The sequence below is a fragment of the Aquarana catesbeiana genome, linkage group LG05 (genome assembly GCF_042186555.1).
Source record: "Aquarana catesbeiana isolate 2022-GZ linkage group LG05, ASM4218655v1, whole genome shotgun sequence".
Taxonomy (NCBI): domain Eukaryota; kingdom Metazoa; phylum Chordata; class Amphibia; order Anura; family Ranidae; genus Aquarana; species Aquarana catesbeiana.
Window position 1 is genome coordinate 379835587 of NC_133328.1, and position 25953 is coordinate 379861539.

Here is a 25953-nt window from a genome sequence, read left to right on the forward strand (position 1 = left end):
TTGCAATCACAGATCCCCCTTCTCACATCACAGCCATCCCAAGATCACAGTCTCCTTTCAATCAAAGACCCCCCTCAAGTCCCCCCTCAAGTCACAGGTCTCCCTTCCTCACATCACAGTCCCCCTCGTAATCACAGCTCCCCCGCCCTCCTCACATCACAGCCCCCATGCAAGTACCACCCCTTCTCCCCACTCACATCACAGTTCCCTTTGCAATCACAGTTCCCCGCCCTCCTCACATCACAGTCCCCTTTGCAATCACAGCCCCCCATTCCTCACATCACAGTCCTTCTTGCAATCACAACCCCCCACCTCACATCACAGCCCCATTAGCAAACAGAGGCCTTCTCCTCACATCGCAGTCCCCCCTCCTCACATATAGTCCCTCTTTCAATCACAACACCTCACTACACAGATTTCCCCCTCCCATCACAGCCCTCCTCCTCACATTACAATCTCCACCCTCACATCACAGCCCCCTTGCAATAACAAATCCCCCTTAATCAACAGTCCCTCTTGCAATCACAACCCAGCTCCCATATCACAGCTCCCCCCTCACATCACAGCCCCCCATATCACAGCTCCCCCCTCACATCACAGCCTCCCCATATTGCAGCTCTTCCTCTTACATCACAGCCCCCTCACATCACAGCTGCCCCCAAACATGGCTCCCCATTAAACCACAGTCATGACTATAGTTACAGCTTTTTCCCACTTCACAGTCATACCTTAACACAGCAAGGAAGAGGGCGGTGGACATGGCAGGCTGGATACCTCTTCTGTATGTATGTACTTGCCTGCATGCTGCCACTGCTGCTGTCAAGCTCACAGCAGGGAAGAGGACAGGGGGCGTGGAAGGTCATCCCTGAAGGTGGGAACTGCCCAATTCTTCTTGTGACCACCAATTCTTCTGGTGACCACCTCACATTCTACCAAACCATCATCCACTTGTTATTTGAAAGGTTGGGCAGAACCCATTTCTCAGCTATAAGTTTAACAGCAGCAGCAGCGGCAGGCAGGCAAGTACATACATACAGTAGAGGAGCCCAGCCCGCCATGCTTCCAGCCCTCCTCCCTGCTGTGTGTTGAACAGCAGCAGCAGCAGGAGAGGAGTCCATTCAGGCTGCTAAGTGGCGTGGCGGTGGTCCAGACGGGACTGTCACTCGTTCCTTGTGCAAACATGCTGTCCACCCCATATAATGACACCTAATATAGGACTGTCACATGGTCCATGTGCGGACTGCGGTTCACCATCTAGTGATGCCTGTGACATATATATGGAAGTGAAAAAACACCTTCAACCCATACTCCCTCCTGCTATTGTATTTAACCATGTAGGCTTATTACAGCATGTATAGCACTGGGACTATATTTTCTGCATGCATGTTGTGAGATTCATAAACTAATATCATTAACGCAAGGAGAACATGTGATGGAGAATTTGAATTCAAGTGTTGAAAAGAATTGAAGGGTACGCATTTCCAAACTTTCAAAGGACCTTGCAACATATAGTCCAAAATTCTGAGAGCTGAAGAAAATTTGGATAAAACAATATTCAAAGGTGAAGCCTAATCAGCCTCGGCAGACTGAATAAAAATATTGTGTCACCAGTGCATACATTAGTTCCTGACAATTGCTTGCTTTTTTATTTTTGCTTGGGGTTGGGTAGAAATCCCCTTGAGCTAGTCTTTTACCATCTTCTATGTAGAAAGTGTTTATTTTTATTTGTGGTTGATCTACACATCCAGATTTAATTTTATCCCATCGATGATAACCGTAAAGGCATTTGTAGGTTAATGTTATTATATTTAAAAGTATGTATGTTAACTGGGAATTACAGTGTTCCTGCAAATCAATTAAAGTCCACACGTCTTTGGTGTATTTTTTATAAGCATTGTGCAAGCTTACAAACTTTTCAGCCTTGGCTTCTAAGTCAAGCTTCTTTGACTTAGAATACCCTGGAGGCAATACATGGGATGGCTATCTCAGCAAGGGTCAAAATACAACTTGTAACTCACTACATATGTGGCCTTTTGAACCATAGTCATTGTTTAGACCAGTCTTTGCAGTGTACTGATGAGGGCGAGATAACTGCTTTGATATATATTCAATTTAATCTCATACATGTCAACAAAACCGTAAAAGTTGTAAGCAAGCAGCACCCTTTTTTCTATTTCTTCCAACAAAATAAATGGCAGCAAATGATACTAAGAACACCACATTCAATATTTTATAACTACTATTGGCCTAAACATTTTAGAGCTGAAGTCACCAAATAAAGCAAAATTATAATGAAGATACCGTTTCTTGAATTAAATTTGTATGGTGAAAAGGCAGAAATAGCTACAAAAAGTACAGTATAATGTGTAAATCACAGATGATACTTTGAACATTGCTCATGTACAGGCCAGCCAGCATGGCCCATTTCACTGGGATAATTCAGCTTCATGTCTCCTTTATTTCATCATATAGAATTGAAGTCTGCTAAATGTTGCTGTATTGTAGAGCAGTAGAGGCTTCTTTAGAAAATTTGGATGTAGTGGGGTTGGTCAGCATTGATAGAGTTATAAGGAGAGCATTAATGAGGAATACTATTACAAAGTAGTGCCTGAGCCACAAGAACTTGCAGGGAATTCTCCCTATTTGTAAAAGCCCTTTGTATCCTAGGCAAATACCAGGGAGTAAAGTGGTTTCTAATGATTTTTATGTTGCTTAGCTAATACATATCTTCTTCATAATCCTATTGTGGTATGTTGTTCTGTCCTTCAGATTTATGCAGATACTGTTTATACCATTAGCACATGGCATAAGTGCATCAGCACTTGTATTATTTACGGATATTCCTAGAATCTTGCTTCTAGAGGAGAGATAGATGGCTGCATTAGCAGATCTAACACATACTTGCCCTAATGACTTTCATATCTAGTAAAATTATAACCTTTATCTATTATAAATTGTTGTTTGCTTTGGTTACTTATATAACTTACTTTAAAACTGAAAATGCGTAGTGCCTAATATTAAACATAATTTATAATATGGATTTTGCAATTCAGTATATGACAGCTCTGTACTGGAGACAGTATAATTGCTTTTGATTAGATGTAATGTACCTGCTGAAACGAAATCTGTCGTTTGCAGATTTATGATAACATGCTTTGGGTGTTTAAGAATAACACAATATACAAGAGGTCAGGCTAGCAATAATAATACATGTGTCAAAAGAACAAAACAGTCTTGCAATGAAAGTAAATCAACAGCTTTAGCTCGAATCTCAGTAAATTATGGAATATCAATGATAAATCATTCTAATGTTCAAGGGCAGAACATGTCATAACAGCAACCTGTAACTTTGAAGACCATACTTCAAAACTTTCTAAGATAACAGGGACACTCTTCAGCACAAAGAATGTAGGCCGCGGACACACCCTGGCCTACATTGCATGGACCACAATGAATTCTACAAATGATGCCCCCACCAAAAAAATAAAGATCAGCAGCTACGAATCCTGTAGCTGCTTACTTTTACTTTTAGGGCACTTACCTGTCCAGGGATCCCACGGTGTCCTCACCCAAGCCAATTCTTGAATCGTCTCTAGGTGCTGGCGCTGCCTTCTTGGGTAAGGGAAACTGGCAGTGAAGCCTTGCAGCTTTATTATTATTATTATTATACAGAATTTATATAGCACCAACAGCGCTTTACAACTTGAGGGTAGACAGTACAAATTCAATACAATTTAATACAGTAGGAATCAGAGGGCCCTGCTCGTTGGAGCTTCTTTACAGCTGGTTTCCTACTGCGCATGCACGAATCTCAATGAGCCGGCTTCCTATTGCGCATTGCGCTTTCTCAATGAGCCGGCTTCCTACTGCGCATTGCGCTTTCTCAATGAGCCAGCTTCCTACTGCGAATTGCGCTTTCTCAATGGGCTGGCTGCGGCGAGGGCTGAACTTTCGGCTGAGTTTGCCACGACAAACTCAGCAGGAAGTGGGAACGAGTATTGGTTAAAACCAGGTACCTGCTCCCCCCACAAGGTGCCAAATGTGACACTGGAGGGGAGGGGAGAGGAGGGGGGGAGGAGACAGAGAAACAGAGCTTCCCCTTTTGGGTGGAGCTCCGCTTTAAGTATATAAATAATTTCATAAAAGAAACTGCAGCTGGAAACAGTGTCTGTTATTTTTTATTGTGACCAATTCATTTCTTGCATTTTTTTTCAACTGTGCACTGGAATGCATTATGTTTAAAATGTAGTGTCAAGGGATCAGTTAACCTCCCTAGCGGTATGATTATGTCAGATTTTTGAAGCTCAAAGCGGTACATTGTTTTGGATGGAAATTTGACATTTTACATTGTAGGCCTTTAATTCTTAGGAATAACTCACTTAAATCTGTCCAAGTAGGCAGTCTAGTAGACATCCTGGGTATAATAAAGTTTGAAACACGAAATCATAAATTATAATATAATAAATAACTATAAATAATTATAAAAAATAATATAATAATAATAATAAATTTCATTCAATAATGTAATCAAATCAAAAACGTTGAAATTTGCTCATTTGCAGAATTGTCGCTCTCGTCCCTTTCAGTGTTTGATGATGAATTTCCCCACAAATCACTATCACTCAATTCTGCAAGTGTTGCTATTTACTATCGCTGTTTTCTGGTCTAAAACCACTTTTGACGTAAAGGAACACTTTTTGGTTGCCATGGACAATCTCAAGTTTACAGGCAGAAAGAACAGTATATAAACCCTGTTTCCCCAAAAATAAGACCTAGTGTGATTGTCGGTGATGGCTGCAATATAAGCCCTACCCCCCCCCAAATAAGCCCTACCCTGTTTCCCCGAAAATAAGCCCTACCCTGAAAATAAGACCTACAAGGACTTTAACTAGGGCTTATTTGGAGGGTAGGACTTATATTGCAGCCATCACCGACAATCACGCTAGGTCTTATTTTCGGGGAAACAGGGTAATATAAAAGTGCATGCAGGGCACTGGACAAAGCATTAGGGTCAAAAGGGAGGTGAAATGATTTGATACAGTAATGTAATCTTACAGATTACAGTGTACTGTATGTGTTATGTATTTTTCACTATTTTGAATTTGCCGCCAGGCTTTGCTCGCATGTGTCGCACCGCTCGCAGGGAACGGAGCCCGGCACAGTGATGAATTGAGCAAAGTACACAGTCCGCGGACACAGCGGGTAGACATCGCAGGATTCTGGGGACAAGGTAAGTAACTTTGCCCAGATCCTGCAATGCAATCCCGAGTGTGAGAAATTCACCCCGAGTCACACTCAGGATTAGCGCCAGGGAGGTTAATGAACCACTGGAAAATCTTAAATTTTTATAATAAGTACTAAGAAATGTTAAAAACAAAAATAAACATTAGCAGGTCTTAACTAGAAATCTACTGTAAACAAAACATGTAGTATGTACCCCTATTCATTAACCGAAAATCCAAAATCGTAAATTAACACACATTTTGATACATTCTTTATTAACCACTTCAGCTCTGGAAGGTTTTACTCTCTTCATGACCAGGCCATTTTTTGTTATGCAGCACTGCACTACATTAACAGACAATTGCGCAGTCATGCAATGCTGTACTCAAACAAAATTTATAGCATTTTTTCACACAAATAGAGCTTTCTTTTGGTTATATTTGATCACCTTTGGGGTTTTTTATTTTATATTTCATATAAACAAAAAAAGACAGGCAATTTCGAAAAGAAAAAAATTTTTTTTTTTTTTTACTTTACTTTTACTTTTTTACCCAGGGCGTCCGTATGGTTGCACGCAATACCCACCATCCACTGCAGTGGACAGCCCGAAGTGAATACCATACCTCTCAAATGATACAGGAGGGGGGAGAAAAGACAAAAATGGGTGCACAACATCAATGAGAACCATGATATTATGGAAAAATACAACTTACAATTAGACAGAGATACAAAAAAACTTATCTAAAGTTATACATCAAAAAATACTCATTCTTTCATTAAAAACAGTTTACAGTTTAGAATTGCATCAGACATTTGTATAACATGGTGTAATGTCTAAATACTTCATTATAATTCAAACAGTAACAGTGATCACCTAGGCAAAATAAATGGAAAGGTACTGGTATACACCAGATAGGAAAGAGGGAAAGAGATATATGTGAATAAACGTAAAATCTATATCTCTACATTAATCTTCTATATTAAATATGTACAAAAAAGCATAAAACATAGGATAAATCCTATCTATACTTATAAAAATGATTTAAAGCTTATATATTCATTTAATCCTGGGTGCGTGGTGGCATCCAAAGTATAGATCCACCGGGTTTTTAATTATAGCAAGGTACAATCAATACTCTCTGCCACCCCTCGCATGTGCAGGTACATGTTCAAGAGCCGTGAACTTAATCATGTTGATATTAAAATTGTGTTGCAACCCCACGTGTCGGCTAATGGCAGTATTCATGAGACGTTTGGAGATTGGAGTTGTATGATCTTTTATACGCTTGAAAAAAGAACGTTTAGTCTTACCTACATAAAAACATCCACATAGGTATTTGGCTAGTTACACCACTCCCACTGTTTGGCATGTGACTCTATGTGCAACAACGTGAGTTTGGCCATCGGGAAGAATAACCTCATGGCCATTTAAAATAAAACGACAAGTATCACATCTCCCACAGGCAAATGTACCTGTGTGGGATGAGTGGTCATGGGCCACAGGGGAAAAGTGGCTCCTGGCCAATCAATCCCTATGAGATGGTGCTCGTCTATACGTAATCTCAGGATAAAGATTGATATACTTATTCACAGTAGTGTCTGCCGTTAACAACGGCCAAAATTTTGTTAGTACATCTCGCAACTGAGTGTGTTGTCTTGAGTATTGGGTGATTACTCTTACTGATTGTTCATCACTTCGGGACTTCTCAGAGAAAATTAAACTCCTTCTTTCTTGCTTGAAGGCTTTTTCAGAAGGGTATGACTATACCCCCTACCTTTTAATCTAGTGTGTAATTCTTTAGCTGCTCTGTCCAAAATCACTGTCCAAAGTGCAATTTTTCTAAGTTTTATATATTGACTGTATGGGATGCTTTTTAACAATGGCTTGGGGTGTGCACTAGTGGCATGTAAAATAGTGTTTTCTGTGGATGGTTTCCGATACAGCGAGGAGCATAAAAGTCCCTTGCCGTCAATGGAAATCTCCAAATCCAGGAAGCAAATTTTGTGTTTGTCACAGTCCATAGTAAATTTAAGATTTAAACTGTTGGCAGATATACTATCCATAAATTGCGAAAGCATGTCCCTAGTACCAGACCAAAACAACAAAACATTGTCACTATATCTATGCCATTAAATGACATGTTGCAAAAGGTTTGGCAAGTCTTCACATGCAAATAATTCCCTCTCCCATCCCCCCAGGTACAGGTTGGCATACGATGAGGCGCAATGTGTCCCCATCGCAACCCCCTGCACCTGGAAGAAATGGGAGGAGCCAAACATGAAGGTGTTACGGGTAAGGTTGAACTTGAGCAATTCCACAATGAACTGGTTGTATTGATCTGCTATTGGTCCCCTTTCTTTCAGCTGATTTTTTATCATTTCGATTCCCCTAATGTGTGGAATATGATTGTAAAGACTTTTGATGTCTATAGCCACAAGCCATGTGTTTTTGGGGACTTGCATACCCTCAAGGGTTTGAAGAAGATCAATGGCATGCTTAATGTATGAAAATAAAGAAGTTACATGAGGGCAAAGATACTTATCTACAAGGAAACTTGCATTCTTAGTTAAGCTCTGGCAGCCCGACATGATCGAATGACCAGGAGGATTGATTAATGACTTATGCACTTTAAGCAGCGCATAAAAGGTGGGAATCCTTGTTTCTTTAGTGTTTAAGTAGTTCCAGGTGTTTTTATCAATAAGCCCTCTTTGATAGGCTCTCGAGATTATAGAGTAATATTCCTGATTGAAATGCTCAATTACACTTCTAGAAATGGGTCAATAGCATTCCTTGTTGTTAAGGATATCCCTACATATGAGTTCATAATTATCAACATTAATGATAACTACATTTCCTCCTTTATCGGCCGGTTTGACCACAATATGAGAATTATTCTGGAGAGATTGAAGTGCCTGCTTGTGTCTTATAGATAGGTTATTGGCCTGTATGTTGCCAAAATCCATTTTTCAATCTCTTTGGTAGTCTGCTGAACAAACGCCCAGATGTTAGGGTTGTTGCTAAGCATTGGAAAGAACCTTGACTTAGGTCTGAAGGACAGAGGTGGGGGGAAGGCGACACCAGGAACAACAACGCCACCCGTGGGGGGGACCAGGGGCACGTCATCTCCGGTGTGGCCCTCCTCCCACAGGTCCACCAGATCGTCAATGGCTTGAAGTTCATCTGGACTAAAGTTCTGTATGATAGAGGGGATATGATCAGCCTCATGGGGGGCTGTCCTAGAGGACTTTATACATTAGCCTTAAAGCTTTCAGCTTTATAAGCTTTATAAGCTTTAAATCATTTTTATGAGTATAGATTGGATTTATCCTATGTTTTATGCTTTTTCATACATATTTGATATAGAAGATTGATGTAGAGATATAGATTATATGTTTATTCACATATATCTCTTTCCCTCCTTCCTATCTGGTGTATACCAGTACCTTTCCATTTATTTTGCCTAGGTGATCACTGTTACTGTTTGAATTATAATGAAGTATTTAGACATTACACTATGTTGTACAAATGTCTAATGCAATTCTAAACTGTAAACTGTTTTTATTCAAGGAATGAGTATTTTCTGATGTATAACTTTAAATACTTTTTTTGTATCTCTAATTGTAAGTTGTATTTTTCCCATAATATCATGGTTCTCATTGATGTTGGGCACTCACTGGAAGGTTCACCAGTATATGAGGGTACATATACATCTTCCCCATTTTTGTCTTTTCTCCTCCTCTCCTCTATCATTTGAGAGGTATGGGATTTACTCCGGGCAGTCCACTGGGGTGGATGGTGGGTATTGCGTGCAACCGCACGGACGCCCCGGGCCTCTTTCTTATCTTGGATCATTGACATCACGTCATGGTTTGTGTAGGCGAACGGAGAGCTCATGCTGGCACATGTGTAGTGGCCACATTTTGTCCACGCTCAGTCGGTGACGTCAGACAACAACCGAGTGGGGGGTATATGAGGCTTGCCTAATAAGCACACCAACAGCTGGTGAGCAGGAGCGACCACTGTTTTTGTGTGCTGTTCAGCACAAGGTAATTATGGACTGCCTTTGCATTCTCCATGACTGAGCTCTTGATGATTGATTCAACTTATGTGCAGTTCTGGAATCTATGTTCATAGCCTTACTTTTGAATGCCTTATCTGTTCCAGTGGTTGACTGTTTGGGTCTGTCATGGAGCTATTTGGAACCAGGAATGGATTATGTCTGACTGTTTATGCGAAACCTGCCCTTTATGGGCAGGCATATCAATGTCTGAGGAATTTCTCATACTAGATGATTGCAGCTTTGGAGGGTTTTGTGCGCTTGGTTGCAACTATGTTCCCAAGTGTTGTTGCAATTTCAGCAACTATAGCACTATTGACTCAATCCTTATTCCTGTTTGACAGTGGGCCATATGTGACAGTATTACATCTTACAACTGTATTCACTCCCTGCCACTCCCGCATAAACATTTTTCCTATAGCTGAGTTCTGTAAGTATAAGGAAGGCTATGTTAGCCCACATAATTGGACTATAGGTTTTTGTCCAAGAATGAATAGTATCATTTTTCTATTGCTTGCTGTCTTTCCTTAGCCTGGTCCCCATATACCCTCAGTGGTCGCACAGAACCTCCCCCACCGCAATTTGTGGATTGGCCTGGTGTGTGCTCTCTGAGGCTCTTTTGGTGAGTTTGGTGGGAGAAGGGGAATGTGAACCATGATATATGACATATTTTGATCTAATATTTTATTTATTTATATGAATACTAATCTGTATATGAATTTATTGTCACTAGAGCTGTTTTGAACACTGGGGGTTCGTATAAATCCCCTGAAGAAGCCATTGTTGGCGAAACATGTAGGGATATGATACTTGTCACCGACCACCTTATGTATATGGATATCATTGACCAGTAAAACAATTTGTACATATACTCTGCAAATAATTTTAATTAACCCCTTTAGTATTGTCTCTATTTAATACAAATTTCTATTTTATCATATTTGTACATCTCTTTTAGTTTTGGGCACCGCTATAATCCCAACCTCCCTGTTATTGCTCTTATCCATTTAATAGGGATGAGGTGTCGGATCAAATAGGGTCACTCAACCCACTCTCCCATGTGTCTAACAAGTGTTTATGTGTGTACTATGTGCTGCTTTTACTGGGGACCTAGTTGTTTTCATTCCCTGCTTATTAGGGAATGGAAAAAATTAAAAGTTCCCCTCACTGAACACAGAGCTGTGTTCGGGAAAGGATCAGAGCTGATTGCCAGGTGCCAGCGGCCAATCATTTGCCAGCACCCAGTGATCGGCTGGTGCTTTGACGAATCGCAGCACAGCCAGCCCGGCAGGAGTGGGCCCCCTACCCAGAAAAACAGAATCATGTATATATACATGATTCTGCGCAGCTGGCCTGCACTGTAGCTTTAAGCTTATAAAAAATTAAAACCCTAAAACACGCCAACAACGTACATCTATCATCAATTATATTGTCCATCAATGCAGATCCTTTTCAATCATGATGAATGATGCCCACTGATTTACCAAAACAAACATCTTCCATCCTATAACATGTTCAATCTTGTCACTCACTAGATGTGAATGATAGTTCCCACTCCCCACAGCCGTATGTAAACAAATGGGTGGGATCTCTCAGGTGATGTCATTGACCAAATATGGTCATATCCATATTTAGTCAATGATGTCACCTGGAAAACTCAGGTGGCTGCGCAAACACATTCTGAATCCCTTTTTTCACCTAACTCTTACAGCTGGAACTGCCAAAGACACGAATACTCCATGTGAATAAAGAAAAGGCAGGGGGAAGGACACGAGTAACACAGGCAGATGCTGCTGGTACTGCTTATTTTGACAGTATAAGACTATATTTTCTCATTGTCTTTCATTGCCCCTGAGAGCAGTTGTAGGTCAGACTTCTATTTTACCCTATAAACTGAAGTTTGTAAAAAAAAAAATGCCTATTAAACATTCTATATCTATGGGATGCCTAAAGTGAAAATTAGCCCTGAAATTTAATTTTTGTGAGCAGAAAGAATTATTATTGCAGAAGAGACATACTATGGGGGTTGGTTTACTAAAACCGGAGAGTGCAAAATCTGGCACATGGTAGCCAATCAGCTTCTAACTTCAGCTTGTTCAATCAAGTTTTGTCAAAAAAAAAAAACTGGAAGCTGATTGGTTTCTATGCAGAGCTGCACCAGATTTTGCATTCTCTAGTTTTAGTAAATCAGCCCATATGCGTGTTTTGTAAGAAAGCTTTTTTACTTCCTCCTTGCAAGATGCACATTCATTGCGCACTCCTAAGGCCTTGTGTACTGCAGCCCATCCGATAGAAGCCGGTCTAACGACTGACTTTTATTGAATGGGCATGCTGGAAAACCAGCATCCAATCAGCGGCAGCGCTTGCAGCCAATGACTGTGAACACAGATCAGTGTGTTGTGGCAGGGAAAGGGGGGGGTCCCCCTGTCAGAACACAAAAGCACAGAGTGGAGATCACTGTACTAACATCGCTTTTGTCAGTTCAGCGATCTGTCAGGTTTTTTTACGTTCAACCCGCTGGGTAAAAAAGAACTCCCCTTGTGTACCAGGCATTAGGATGTCTTCATGCTGAGATGAATGAATTCCCATGCCCATGCACTAGGGTTAAATCATTCTGGCCCAGCCAATCAAGATGGAGGAAAACCCCAAACTGGGAAGAAGCATCAGTGGGGGAGTTTGTGGATGCCGCATTGCTGGAGAGGTGATGAATATTCAAGACTTTAGTTCTGCTTAAAGTGGGAGTAAACTCATAATGCATAATTTGTACCTATAAGTAAGCTTCCTGTTTAGGAGATATTTGCTGTACATGCTGCTGGCTACGTCACGGTGCATGCATGGGAGTGACATCATCGCGGCTCTGGCCAGTCACACAGCCGGAGTCCATGAACCCAGAAGGAAGTCGGGTGAAGATGAAAGCCTTGTCAGCGTGGCAGCTTGACACTGGGTAGTATAAGTTAAGTGTAATTTGTTTTCCATTCTGTCTTTATACTCCTCTGCTATAATAAATGCATCTTTGAATAAAGATCTTATTTACTTATTTACACTCACTGAAAATTGTGTTTTCAAACACAAGAACCATAAAACCCATAGTAAATAAATCTATTCTATACTTCTTTTCTATATTATTAATCAAAAACAAAACACGTTTGACTTTATACTGATCACAATGCCATACAAGTTTAATTAGAATTTATACTGATCACAATGCCATACAAGTTTAATTAGAAGTGACACAACTGTACATATTGCTATGTATTATTTGAATCAAAGTGCATATGACCAGTTATTTACTTTGCTGATTTCTTAATGTGAAGACATTATGCCCTTTTTACACACACTGTACAAGTATGAAAACATCTACTCCACATTCAGTAGTCCTTCCACCAACAGAATCCACTGCGTAAACAATTCATATAATAGGAACAGTATTTCAATATTAACAATATAACATTTATTTTCCTATTGTTACTTATCTTATTATCTTCTGTTGCTCTGCAAACTTACCAATAACATACTCCACCCAAAACTGGTCATTTTCTGGATCGTATGGCCGATTGAAGTTTATTCTAATGTCATATTTCTGCCCACGGCGTATGATGAGTTTGTTGTTGAAGTATCGGTCTGTGTGATGCTCTTTTTTATTTTTCTCATACTGTTGTTTGTACAGCTCAACATATTCAACTTCCAGGTAATCTATGAAAGCCAAACAGATATAATAGCCTCACTGTTAAAAGAATAACAGCTGCAGCAAAACACCAGCACCCTTGATGTTGCCAAGAATAAAAGTGTTCAAAAAATAAAAAGTATGTAACTTGCCTTATATCATTTGTCTGAAAATGAAAAAGACAAAACGAAATACATAATAACGCTGAAACAAAAAAAGAGCAGCCAAAGAGCATTTCATAAGTAGTGCATAGCACCTTCGCCCTGCTTTCTTCCTTTGTTTGTTGGTAGTGATCACACTGTTTGGGATGATACAGTGAACTGTGTGTTAAATCAAGAGAGATAAGAGAAATGCTTTAGAACTAGAAGATGGGAATAAAAAGCAATAAAGTAACAGGAGCTAACATTTTGTAGGAAGCCAGGGTCTTTGAGGGACCAAAAACAGCAATCTGCATGTAACTGAATTTCCACAAAAATACCATATGTCTTCATGATGTGGGGAAATACTGAAAAAGATGCTTTTGGAGACACCTGATGGAAATAATAAATGCACATATTTTTGCAGAAAAAAAAATGTGCATGTATAAATTATTTCTACAGGAGCCTGCAAATCATTGCACCCATGATCAGTAGATCATGGGTGCAATTTCAAGCTTCTGCACACTCTCCCTCCTACCCTGTGCCTGTACAAGTTTTCTGCTACAAAGCTGGAGGAAGTGCTAATGGACTATGAATGTGCCAATCAGCATGCTTGTATTCCATTGAGAATTGTCTGCTGCAGTGGCAATGGGGATTTGTAGTTTATTCATTCACAGAGCCCCACATGGCTACGCTGATTTTAAATGTGACAGTGGCTGAGGGAGGGTGGAACCCCACAGTCAGGGGAAGCTCAGGGGTGAGGGGAACAGTACCTGAAACATGGTACATGTTGCAACCTAAATACAGGTGTAACATGTAAAATGTTCCAAAGCTGAACTTATTAATAGCTTAATTGATGTCTTTGACATATTCTAAATTTCATATTTTGGTATTCCTTTACTGTATACTTACAAAAATGAAAAACTGCTAAATATTGATTTATTTTTACCTTTCATGTTGACACCCCTTGGGATGACTCCAAAAGTTTCCATGATTGGAACCTCATCTTCATCAGCGTTGGACACATTTGGAGGTAAAGATCTACGACCTGTATAACCCGCTGGGTCCTTCTTCTTCTCTTGCTTTGTTTCTTTAGGCTCTGACATGTTGGTCACTAAAGAACAATAATCCATGAGTGAGAAGACTCTTTTTTTATAAACATTCTCCTAGCTTATGACCATACAGTGTTGTTGTTTGGTCAATATATATGCCTGTATGTACAATTTATATAGTATCACTTTTTGTACCACAATTGTCCCTTATATTTAATAAAGTAAAATGTTTTTTGAACATATAATTATTTGGAATACTGTATATTATAATGTAAAGGGTTTAAAATGTGCAAGATTGTAATATTAAGCTATTGATATAATATATAAAGCTCATAGGTATTCACTTTCTTTCATTGTTGCATTGTTCATACCCTCATAAACATAATTTTATGTATCTTTTTGTACATAAATATTATATGTAAATATATATTGAATATGTCACAAGATTTAGGGATTATATAATTATGTAACCATCTTAAAAATCTCTTAACAAGATGTTTCTGTGTGTATGCTGCAAGTATAGTCTCAGATAATAATTCAGAGGTTTCATCATCTTGTTTCCTTTACAGAACAAAATTGTGAAACAGTTTTGAAACAGATTCCAACATATTTATTCTTAGTATATGCCTATACACTGTAGTATGTAAATCTTACATTGGAATGCTCAGAAATTTTACCATGATTATTCCTTGCAGCTTTTCTATTGAATGGAATCCTTTAATTTAATACACAACAGAAGGTAATGTCATTAAACTTCATTCAATGTATGAATACCTGTATAGCAGAACAAAGTATACTGTTATGTTTTTAACCAACAAGCATTACAAAATATGAAAGTGACATTGCTCCTTTATAATTAGGTATTGCATTTTTCCCATTGTTCACATCAACTACAATGCTGGCATTCAGGGCCACTGATAAGGCAGTGTAGCCCTTCTTTACTGGGCCTGGGCCCCATCAGTTTAAAAGAGGGGCCTGGGCACCTGTCAATCAGGAGGGCCGGTTGTACCTCCGTATTGCAGACACTGATACTCTTGTTTCTCCACCCTGCAGTGCTGCTGGATTTGCCTCCTCTACCTAACTTCCTTCCTCTGCAGCCCCCCCATCTGCTGTCCAGCTCCCCCTGTGTGCCCCTTCCCCTCCTGTCGTGCGAGCAGCTGCTTCGGGCACACAGGGGGATGTTTACTGATGGAGAGCAGGGGAAGAGGCTGGTAAATATGTCCTATTTACCAGCCCCTTCCTTTCCTGAATGAACACAGTGAGAGACCGGTACCAATCACTTCTGTGTCCATTAATCACCAAAGCATAGCAAACTGTGTTTACTATGCTTCAACCGGTGAATGAACAGGAAGCCTGTGAGTGCCTCCTATTCATTTATCTGTGCAGCTGAGGCTGCAGAGAAAGGCACTGATCTCTGTCCTCAGTCCCTTTCTCTGTCTCAAATGTTAGCTATCAGGGGTATGTTTAGATCCTGATATTTCATCAAAGGCCCCCCAACAGCAAAGTTAAAAAATATATGTAAATAAATCAATAACATTCTAAAAAATGTAAAAAAAAATGTACTATTTGTTCACAAGTGCTTGGCTCTCTATAATTTCTTCAATAGCTGTGAAGCATAGCATCATGGCCATGGCATGTGTACACCCCTAGCCACTGCCTCTGTTGTTGTAAAAGAGCAGCTCTACCATGGGGTTTTTACAGCCCCGCAACCTCACATGTGAAGGTATTCTGGCCGTGTGAATGAGTGGATTGTTCATGCGGCAACCTGTTACTCTAAGGGGGCGCAGCAGCTATACAAACATAGCCACCAGTCCTAATTTGACAGGTGTGCAGGCGTGGATGAGTGACCTTGAATGGACACTGTCATTGTTCAGGGCCATACATCTGCACCCGTACACATGTCAAATGAGAACCTGCAGCTATATTCATACAGCTGCTACGTCCCCCTCAAGTAACATAGGCTGCCTGCACACAGCTCCAGGTGGCTCCAGCCATATAAACAGACCACTGATTCATACTGTACAAGCCACAGCACCCATGTTTCCCTTCCTTTCCTGTCCCATAGCCAAGACAGGAAGTGAGAGGAAACCCTGCCAAAGTGAGGGAAACCCAGGTTGTCACCAGAGCTAGTTTACCCATTGAAACATTTCTCCTCTGATACTGTCCTGGTCTCCCCCTCAAATTTAGGATTTTCTTTTTCTTTCACTTGATGATAATGGTGAATTGAACAAACCTCCCTAAAGGGGGCACAGACAGCACTAAAAACTGGTGTTCTAATCCCTCCCTGCACTATCCAAAACTAAAAAAAGTTTTGCTTTTAGTTACACTTTAGGCCACATTCCCACCTAGCGATTTGGAATCATGGGCAGAATCGTGCAATTCTAAACCACATTGAGATCACGGCAAAATGCACAGTGTGTGTTTGGGTGCTATTCATTCTTACTGGCACCCCAAGCATGGTGTAACTTTGCCACGATTGTCGTGTGACAAAATGTGTGTGACACAAAATTGTGTGAAGCTCATTGCCCTAAAAAGGTGCATGAGCTTCTTTAGCATAACAAACGTGCATAGGGCAGTCCATTCAAGTGATACAAGTGTAAAACACGCTAAAAAAATCGCAAGCGTGAATGAGCATTGTAAACGGGTCCTTACGATCCTACTGATAAGTTGTGAATCACACCTGGACAGATATGGCAAAAATTTTGTGTTAGAATGTTAGTACCAGTGTGTTGCATTAAAGAGTAGAGTGCCTTGAAAAAGTATTCATACCCCTTGAAATTTTCCAAATTTTACCATGTTACAGCCAAAAATGTAAATTTATTTTATTGGGGTTTTGTGATAGACTCAAAGTGGCACATAATTGTGAAGTGAAAGGAAAATGATAAATGATTTTCCACATTTTTACAAATGAATATGTGAAAAGTGTGGCGTGCATTTGTATTCAGCCCCCCTGTGTAAATACTTTGTAGAACCACCTTTCACTGCAATTACAGCTGCAAGTCTTCTTGGGGATGTCTTTACCACCTTTGCACATCTAGAGAGCGACATTTTTGCCAATTCTTCTTTGCAAAATAGCCCAAGCTCTGTCAGATTGGATGGATAGCATCTGTAAACAGCAATTTTCAAGTCTTGCCACAGATTCTCAATTGGATTTAGGTCTGAAATTTGACTGAGCCATTCTAACACATGAATATGCTTTGATCTAAACCATTCCATTGTGGCTCTGGCTGTATGTTTAGAGTTGTTGTCCTACTGGGAGGTGAACCCCCCGCCTCAGTCCCAAGTCTTTTGCAGACTCTAACAGGTTTTCTTCTAAGATTGACCTGTATTTAGATCTATCTTCCAATCAACTTTGACCAGCTTCCCTGTCCCTGCTGAAGAAAATCATCCCCACAACATGATGCTGCCATCACCATGTTTCTTGGTGGGGATGGCGTGTTCAGGGGGATGTTCAGTGTTAGTTTTCCGCCACACATAGCATTTTGCTTTTAGACCAAAAAAGTTCAATTTTGGTCTCATCTGACCAGAGCACCTTCTTCCACATGTTTGCTGTGTCCCCCACATGGCTTCTTACAAACTGCAAATAGGACTTCTTATGGCTTTCTTTCAACAATGGCTTTCTTCTTGCCACACTTACATAAAGGCCGGATTTGTGGAGTGCATGACTAATAGTTGTCCTGTGGACAGATTCTACCACCTGAGCTGTGGATCTCTGCAACTCCTCCAGAGTTACCATGGGCCACTTGGCTGCTTCTCTAATGCTCTCCTTGCCCAGCCTGTCAGTTTAGGTGGACGGCCATGTCTTGGTAGGTTTGCAGTTGTGCCATACTCTTTCCCTTTTCAGATGATGAATTACACTGTGCTCCGTGAGATGTTCAAAGCTTGGGATATTTTTTCTATAACCTAACCCTGCTTTAATCTTCGCCACAATTTTAACCATGACCTATCTGGTGTGTTATTTGGCCTTCATGATGCTGTTTGTGCTCTAAGGTTCTCAACAAACCTCTGAGGGCTTCACAGAACAGCTGTATTTATACTGAGATTAAATTACACACAGGTGGACTCTATTTAGTACTAATTAGGTGATTTTTTTGAGGCAATTGTTTCCACTAGATTTTAGTTAGGAGTATCAGAGTAAAGGGGACTGAATACAAATGCACTCCACACTTTTCAGAAATTTATTTGTAAAAAAAAAAAATGAAAACCATTTATCATTAAAATACATTTACCTTTTTGGTTGTAACATGACAAAATATGGAAAATTTCAATGGGTATGAATACTTTTTCAAGGCACTGTATGTGAACCTGTTGGAATACAGAATTGTATTTTGTGCAACAACTACTGTACATTATTATTTAGTAGAGATATATTCTTCAACCAGCAGATGGTAATGTTTATCATTTTGTAGCTGCATCTATGGTATGCTCTATGTCTTTTATCTGTAAAAAAGTTCCTGTTTCCTGTCTGTAGTTAAGCAGCAAAGCCCATGTGGACTGTGCACTGTCTGTTCTGTAGAGCTATATACAGAATTTCTATCAGGTTATGGACCCAGGCACCCACCCACAGAAAATATGAGAACCAGTGGCGGAATTATAGGGGTCACTGAGATTGCCATGGCGACTGGGCCCCTTGCTGTAGGGGGCCCTTGAGGGCCCACACGTACTCTTCAATAGGAGGAGTGGCAGGGGCGGCTGAGACAAGCTCGTCAGCCAAACTGTAATTGGCACTGACTGTGCAGGGAGCTCATCAAAGTGAAAGCATGGTGTGTGCTCTTTGTCTCCCCCTACAGTGCAGTACCCGGCAGGAAGAGCTAAGGTAAAGGTCTGACGTTTTTTTATAAGACTATCTATCTACTCCTATGTGTGTTTATATGTGTGTATGTGTGTGTGTGTGCATGTATGTGTGTGTGTATGTATGCATGCGTGTGTGCATTTGTATGTGTGTGTGCATGTATGTATCCATATGTATGTATGTGAGTGTGCATGTATGTATGTGTGTGTGCATATATGTATGTATGTGAGTGTGCATGTATGTGCATGTGTTTTTCTCAGTGGCGGTGCATCCATAAGGGCGCACAGGCGCTGCCCCCTCTCTCCAGCCACCCCCTCCCTCTATGACCAATGGATAGATTCATGCACAGCATGAATCTATCCATGGCCACCGCTGCCACCCCCATATTTATGTGTTCAGCCCCTTTTCGGGCACCAGGCGCCTGAATTACAGCGGCGGGGGGTGTTTTTGAAGCACCTGATTAGAGTCATAGGCTCTAATAGGCTTCAAAATAGGTGAACTGCGAGTGCCATGCTTGGCGCTCACAGTCCACCCCTGATTGGCTGAAACGAGAGGCACCTATTAGGAGGAGAGGACGGGTGATGAGGATGGCAGGAGATGCATGGAGGACCCTGCTCGTGGCCGTCACCTGCTGCCCCACCGAGACAGGGTAAGTGCTGGGCAGATGGCGGGGGGGGGATTCACAGTGGCAGCATTCGATGGCACAGTTGCAGCATTTGATGGCACACTGGTAGTGGTAGTATTTAATGGGCACACTGGCGCCATTTAATGGGCACAGTGGCAGCATGCAATGGCACAGTTGCAGCATTTGTTGGCACACTGGCAGCATTTGATGGCACACTGGCAGCATTTGATGGGCACACTGGCTGCATTTAATGGGCACAGTGGCGGCGTTTGATGGGCACAGTGGTGGCATTTGATGGCACAGTGGCAGACTTCGATGGGCACAGTGGCAGACTTCGATGGGCACAGTGGCAGCGTTTGATGGGCACACTGGTAGCATTTGATGGCATGGCGGCAGAGTTTTATAGGCACAGTGGCAGCATTTGATGGCACAGTTGCGGCATTTGATGGCACAGTGGCTGCAATTGATGTTTCTTTTTCTAAATTTCTCAGTTTGCTTGCGCCTCCCTAAAAATTTTGAGCACCAGCCGCCACTGGTTTATATATGCATGCATATGTGCATTTATATACATATATGTGTGTGTTTTTATATATGTGTGTGTGTTTATACATGTGTGTGTGTGTTTACATGTATGTATGCACATTTTAGGTATACACTTTTAATCCTGACCCCCTATATGTGTACAATTAGAACCGATTTTTTAATTTTTTTTGCTTGTTCATAGTACCAGCAAAAAAATGCTGTTCTTCCGAAAAGCGATCCATGCTCAGTTCGCTTTTCAGAGGCATTTGACAGCCGGTAAAGAGGCAATATGTTGCCTACTGACCGCCTGTTTTAACCCCTTAAATGCATCATCACTATCCCGCAACTGCATGCAATGCACACAGTTGCAGGGTGGTTGCAGTTCTGCCCCATTCACCTAGGGGTGTACTTCAAGGGTGCCCTGACTGGAAAAAGATTGAGAAACACCGACCTAGAGGAACCCATCTCTCCATTTTCCTCCTGCAGCCGCTGAATGCCTGTGGGAGGGAGAGGAGGACAAGCGGGGGGAAATGGAGAAATCGGTTCCTTTATGTGCAGCCACCCACTTGTGACTGGGCCCTGGTGTTCTGCCATCGGGCTCGGAGAAAAGAGCCCTGTCAGGGGGTCAGGGGGGCCCTCCATGGTTTCTTGCATCAGGGCCCTGAAGATTCTAGTTACGCCACTGCTGAGAACCCAGTCCTAGACAGCTACAGCAAAGAAGTGCAAGATAAAGCAACAGAAAGAAGACTGCAACAAGATAAAAGAAATGGCCAGTAACACAGCTGCAACAAAGATTTCATTTGCAAATCTGACAAGATGAAAATGCTGCTAATAAGAAAAGGCATGTGAAAATGTATAAATTAAAGAGTTCCAGCCACCTGTGGAAAAAATAAAAGTCAGCAGCTACAAAAACTGTAGCTGCTGACTTTCAAAAAACAGCCAATCACCTGTCCCACGATTCAGTGGTGTGCTCACCCCAGTTGGTCTCACCTGCTGTCTTTGGTTCCCAGCACCGGCATCTTCACTATGGGCACCTGGCTGTGACAGCTTGCAGCTTCCCAGCCATGTGCCCACTGCGCATGCACGAGTCGTGCTGTGCATCGTGATTGGTGGATGCAGTCCTCTGGGACCTGTCAGTGTGAGGGAGGAGAACTTCCGTGTCAAAATTGGGTACCTGCTCCCCCCCGCTTCTCAAAAGTGCCAATTGTGCAAGAGGAGTGGGAAATGAGTCCTTAAAGCGGAACTTCCTCTTTTGGGTGAAGCTCCGCTTTAAGCCAGGCCAGAACACCCTTCAGATGAGTGGATAGAGAAAGACCCAAAAGCTCAGAGCACAATCTCTATTAGCATAGAAGATGATCAAATTATACATTTATGTAGTGTGAAACTGCTAAAGAAATGTGGAAAGGATTACAAGAGGTGCATGAAAAAGCTAATCTCAGCAATAAACTATATTTGATTAGAAAGTTATACCAAACCAAGCTGATGAAAGGCCATGGATATGCAGGATTACATATGGCACACCTTGGAAATGGTTGAACACCTCTTTAAGAAGCTATAGCAGGCGTGCACCCGCAGTATGTCCCCGTAGCCAACGCTCGTGCCCAACGGGCATGATGTCCACCGGGCACCGGCGATTGCTCGTTACAGACCGAGAATGGGGATGTCCATGTGTAAACACACAAATCTAGACAGTGGCTATTTTTAGCTCTGATCACTGTATAAATGTTAATGGTCCCAAAATAGTGTCAAAAGTGTCTGATCTGTCCGCCACAATCTCGCAGTCCCAATAAAAATTGCAGATCGCCGCCATTACTAGTAAAAAAAAAAATAATAAAAATGCCAGAAATATATTCCCTATTTTGTAGACGCTATAACTTTTGCACAAACCAATCAATATACACTTATTGTAATTTTTTTTACCAAAAATATGTAGAAGAATACATACCGGCCTAAACTGATGAAGAAATTAGTTTTTTTACATTTTTTGGGGGGATATTTATTATAGCAAAAAAGTACAAATTATTGTGTTTTTTTCAAAATCTACACTTTTTTTGTTTATAGCGCAAAGAATAAAAACTGATGAGGTGATCAAATACCACCAAAAGAAATCTCTATTTGTGGGGAAAAAGGGACATAAATTTTGTTTGGGTACCACGTTGCATGACCGCGCAATTGTCAGTCAAAGCGACGCAGTGCTGTATCGCAAAAAATGGCCTGGTCAGGTAGGGGGTAAATTCTTCCGGGGCTGAATGGTTAAGGAAGAAAAATAGAAATAAAAACAGTAACATGCAATAAGAAACAAAAGAATGTTTTGTGTACAAGAAACAAGGTAATTTAAAAGCAGATTACATAATTTGGGAAGCTAGAATGCAAAAACAAACTAAACTACAAAAAGGCAAAAGTGTGAAGGAAAAAAATGATTTTGCTTCAGATAGTGAATATGTTTTTCAATCCAAAAGCCATACCTCATTTTTGCAGGCATGGTGTATTAATTCAGGAGCTACAAGTCACATGACAAATGACAAAAAATTTTTTATTCACATTGACCAGAGTAAAACAAGAAAAATCACCACAGCTAATGAGCAAATAATGGAATCAAAAGGAAAAGGAGACAGTTTTTTCTTTGTCACCAGAAAGATACATGTGAAAAATGTCCATATCCCTGCTCTTGAAACTAATCTTTTGCCAGTGAAGAAGCTCATTAAACAAGGCAATGTAGTGAACTTCCAAGATTTGCCATCACAAAATGGGATATCTTATATGCAAGGGCTAAAATTACAGATCAACTGTATCAGCTGAACTGCAATGAGTTGGTTAATACTGCCAAGGAGAAAAAACATTAAAACTGCATTCACAGATGGCACAGATGCCTTGGCCACAGGTCCAAGTCCATAATGAAGAAAATAGCTGTGAATGACTATGCAAGTGGAATAAAAATTAATGAGAGTTCACGGCTCCAAGATAATCACCCCTCCCAGTATCAGCTGTCTCCACAATTAAATGGGTGCCGGCTCTACTTGCAACAGGAACATAGAAACAAAAACGCTGAATAGCCGCACTCCAAATATTCAACTTTTATTGTGTAAAAACAGAATAAAAAAAGTCCACGGATAGGTACAGACCAACACACAGCACAGCACAGCTAAAGCGTTTCACACATGTTGTGGTGCTTACTCATAGCCTGGAATAAAAATCAATATAAAAGGAAAAATTACAAAAAAAAGCCTTTCCAAAGCAGAGTAACAGCAGAGGTAAAAAACCTCTGGACTTTATTAATTCAGATCTTTGCGGTTCAATGGAAAAATTGACTCAAGGAAAGAAAAGATTTTAAAGATGTTTTAAAGATGAGTACTCTAGGTATCCTACACTATCTGTTACACAACAAAAGTGAAGTACCAGAGAAACTTGAACAGTATTTGGCTCAAGTAAGCAACAAATTTGGCAAAATGCAGAGTGTATTGCGCACAGACAATGGAACTGAATATACAGGTGATAACACACAGGTGATTCTCAGAAAGCATGGCATAATATTTCAAACTACTGTACTATACAAGCCAAAAGAAAACAGTGTTGCAGAAAGAATGAACCATACTCCATGTGAGAGTGGAAGAACCATGCTGTTTGATGCAGATATGCCAACCACGTACTGGGGGGGCCATTATGACTGCATGCTATCTCCAAAAGCCCCCAAACTAACAGTATCTTATTAGATCCCTAAAGTTTATGAGAATCAGACCACACCAACTGGCAGACCCATAATTAATGGGATTAATTCCCTCTTCTCTAGATTAGGGCAGTACTTGGACATATATTTGCAGCCTCTAGCACAGCAATATCAGGCATATTTGTGAGATAGCAAACAATCGATTAACCACTTCAGCCCCGGAAGAATTTACCCCCTTCCTGACCAGAGCACTTTTTGCGATTCGACACTGCGTCGCTTTAACTGACAATTGCGCGGTCGTGCGACGTTGTACCCAAACAAAATTGACGTCCTTTTTTTCCCACAAATAGCGCTTTCTTTTAGTGGTATTTGATCGCCTCTGCATTTTTTATTTTTTGCGCTATAAACAAAAACAGAGCAACAATTTAAAAAAAAACGCATTATTTTTTACTTTTTGCTATAATAAATATCCCCGAAAAATATTTATAAAAAAACAATTTTTATCCTCAGTTTAGGCTGATATGTATTCTTCTACATATTTTTGGTAAAAAAAATAGCAATAAGCGTATATTGATTGGTTTGAGCAAAAGTTATAGCGTCTACAAAATAGGGGATAGATTTATAGCGTTTTTATAATTTTTTTTTACTAGTAATGGCGGCAATCTGCGATTTTTATCGGGACTGCAACATTATGGCGTACACATCGGACAATTTTGACCCATTTTTGGGACTATTGGCATTAATTCAGCGATCGGTGCTATAAAATTGCATTGATTACTGTCAAAATGTCACTGGCAGTGAAGGGGTTAACACTTGGGGAGTGATCTAGGGGTTAACTATGTTCCCTGGGAGGTGATTCTAACTGAAGGTGGAGGGGACTGACTGGAGGAAGTGACAGGTCATGATTCCTAGCTAATAGGAACACATGATCTGTCACTCCTGTCAGAACAGAACAGGGAAGTGTGTGTTTACACACACTCACCCCTGTTCTATCTCTCTTCTTCACAATCGCTCGTGGCCAGCGGTCATCGCGACCGTTGGCCAAGAACACCGGCACCCCCGCTGTGCGCCCGCTATCCTGACCCCGCGAGCCGACGTATAGCTATGACGGCTCGCACAGGGGAGTATAACTGCGGCGGTTGGTCGGGAAGTGGTTAAAATGCTGGAAGATTTCCATGTAGAAGAACACACCATCCTGGCTACTGTTGTTGTGGAGTCGTTCTACACAAACATGATGCCTTAAGAGCAGTACAATGGGCCTTAAGCGAGAAATCTTATCTGGAGTCAGCCCAACAGACTTTCATATTAGATGCCCTTGAACTTGCAATGAGTAGCAATTATTTTTGGCATAATGGAGAATTTTATCACCAACACAAAGGGGTCCTGTCAGGGCTGAGCTTTCAGCCCTCCCTTCCTAGTGCTCAGCTGTCATTTAATTGCCAGAACTCATCATTCCACAGTGGCTCACATTGTGATCATTTCCTGCTTGTCAGTCCAGCCCACAGCCAGCCCCTTTTGACAATTTAAACTGCCTGGTTCACTCTTTCCGTGCCTTCGCCTTGGTCAAACATATCTGGAGACTCTCTGCTGTGTTCCTATTGAAGACTTGCCTGGCTGACATCCCTTCTGGTTCCTGATCTTGTCTGCTGCCTCTGACTATGCTGATCTCTGGCTTGTTTTGACTACCCTCTTTGGCTACCATACCCTGGCTATGTTTTGACTACATTTACTATCTGTACCATTTTTACCTTTATATTAAAAGGTGTGATTTTAACTGCATTTTCTGTCTCCATCTGATTCATGGTTCCTGACAGGGGAATACTTGGACATATATTTGCAACCCTTAACACAACAATATCCAGCATATTTGCAAGATAGCAAACAATTGATTAATATGCTGGAAAATTTTCAAACAGAAGAACACACCATCCTGATTACCGTTGATGTGGAGTTGCTCTACACAAACATTCACCAGGATGATGCCTTAAGAGCAGTACAATGGGCCTTAAGCGAGAAATCTGATCTGGAGTCGGCCCAACAGACCTTCACATTAGAGGCCCTAGAACTTGCTATGAGTAGCAATTATTTTTAGTATAATGGAGAATTTTATCGCCAACACAAAGGGGTTACCATGGGGGCAAAGTATGCACCCAGTGTGACGAATATTTTCCTTGGCAAATAGGAACAGGAGGAAATATTTTGGAAGCCAAGAAAGG

At 41.0% G+C, this 25953-nt stretch overlaps 1 protein-coding gene across 1 annotated transcript in view; it reads right to left on the reverse strand.

The window, feature by feature from the left end:
- The window catches only part of F13A1 (coagulation factor XIII A chain), a 269662-nt gene that overhangs the window by 234187 nt on the left and 9522 nt on the right, over window positions 1-25953 (reverse strand). Inside the window, exons 2-3 of the mRNA XM_073631004.1 lie at window positions 14032-14196; window positions 12786-12974 (exon numbers count right to left, since the gene is read on the reverse strand). Of these exons, the coding sequence (XP_073487105.1) occupies window positions 12786-12974; window positions 14032-14188 (346 nt within the window). The 5' untranslated portion in view covers window positions 14189-14196. The remainder of the gene's footprint in view (window positions 1-12785; window positions 12975-14031; window positions 14197-25953) is intronic.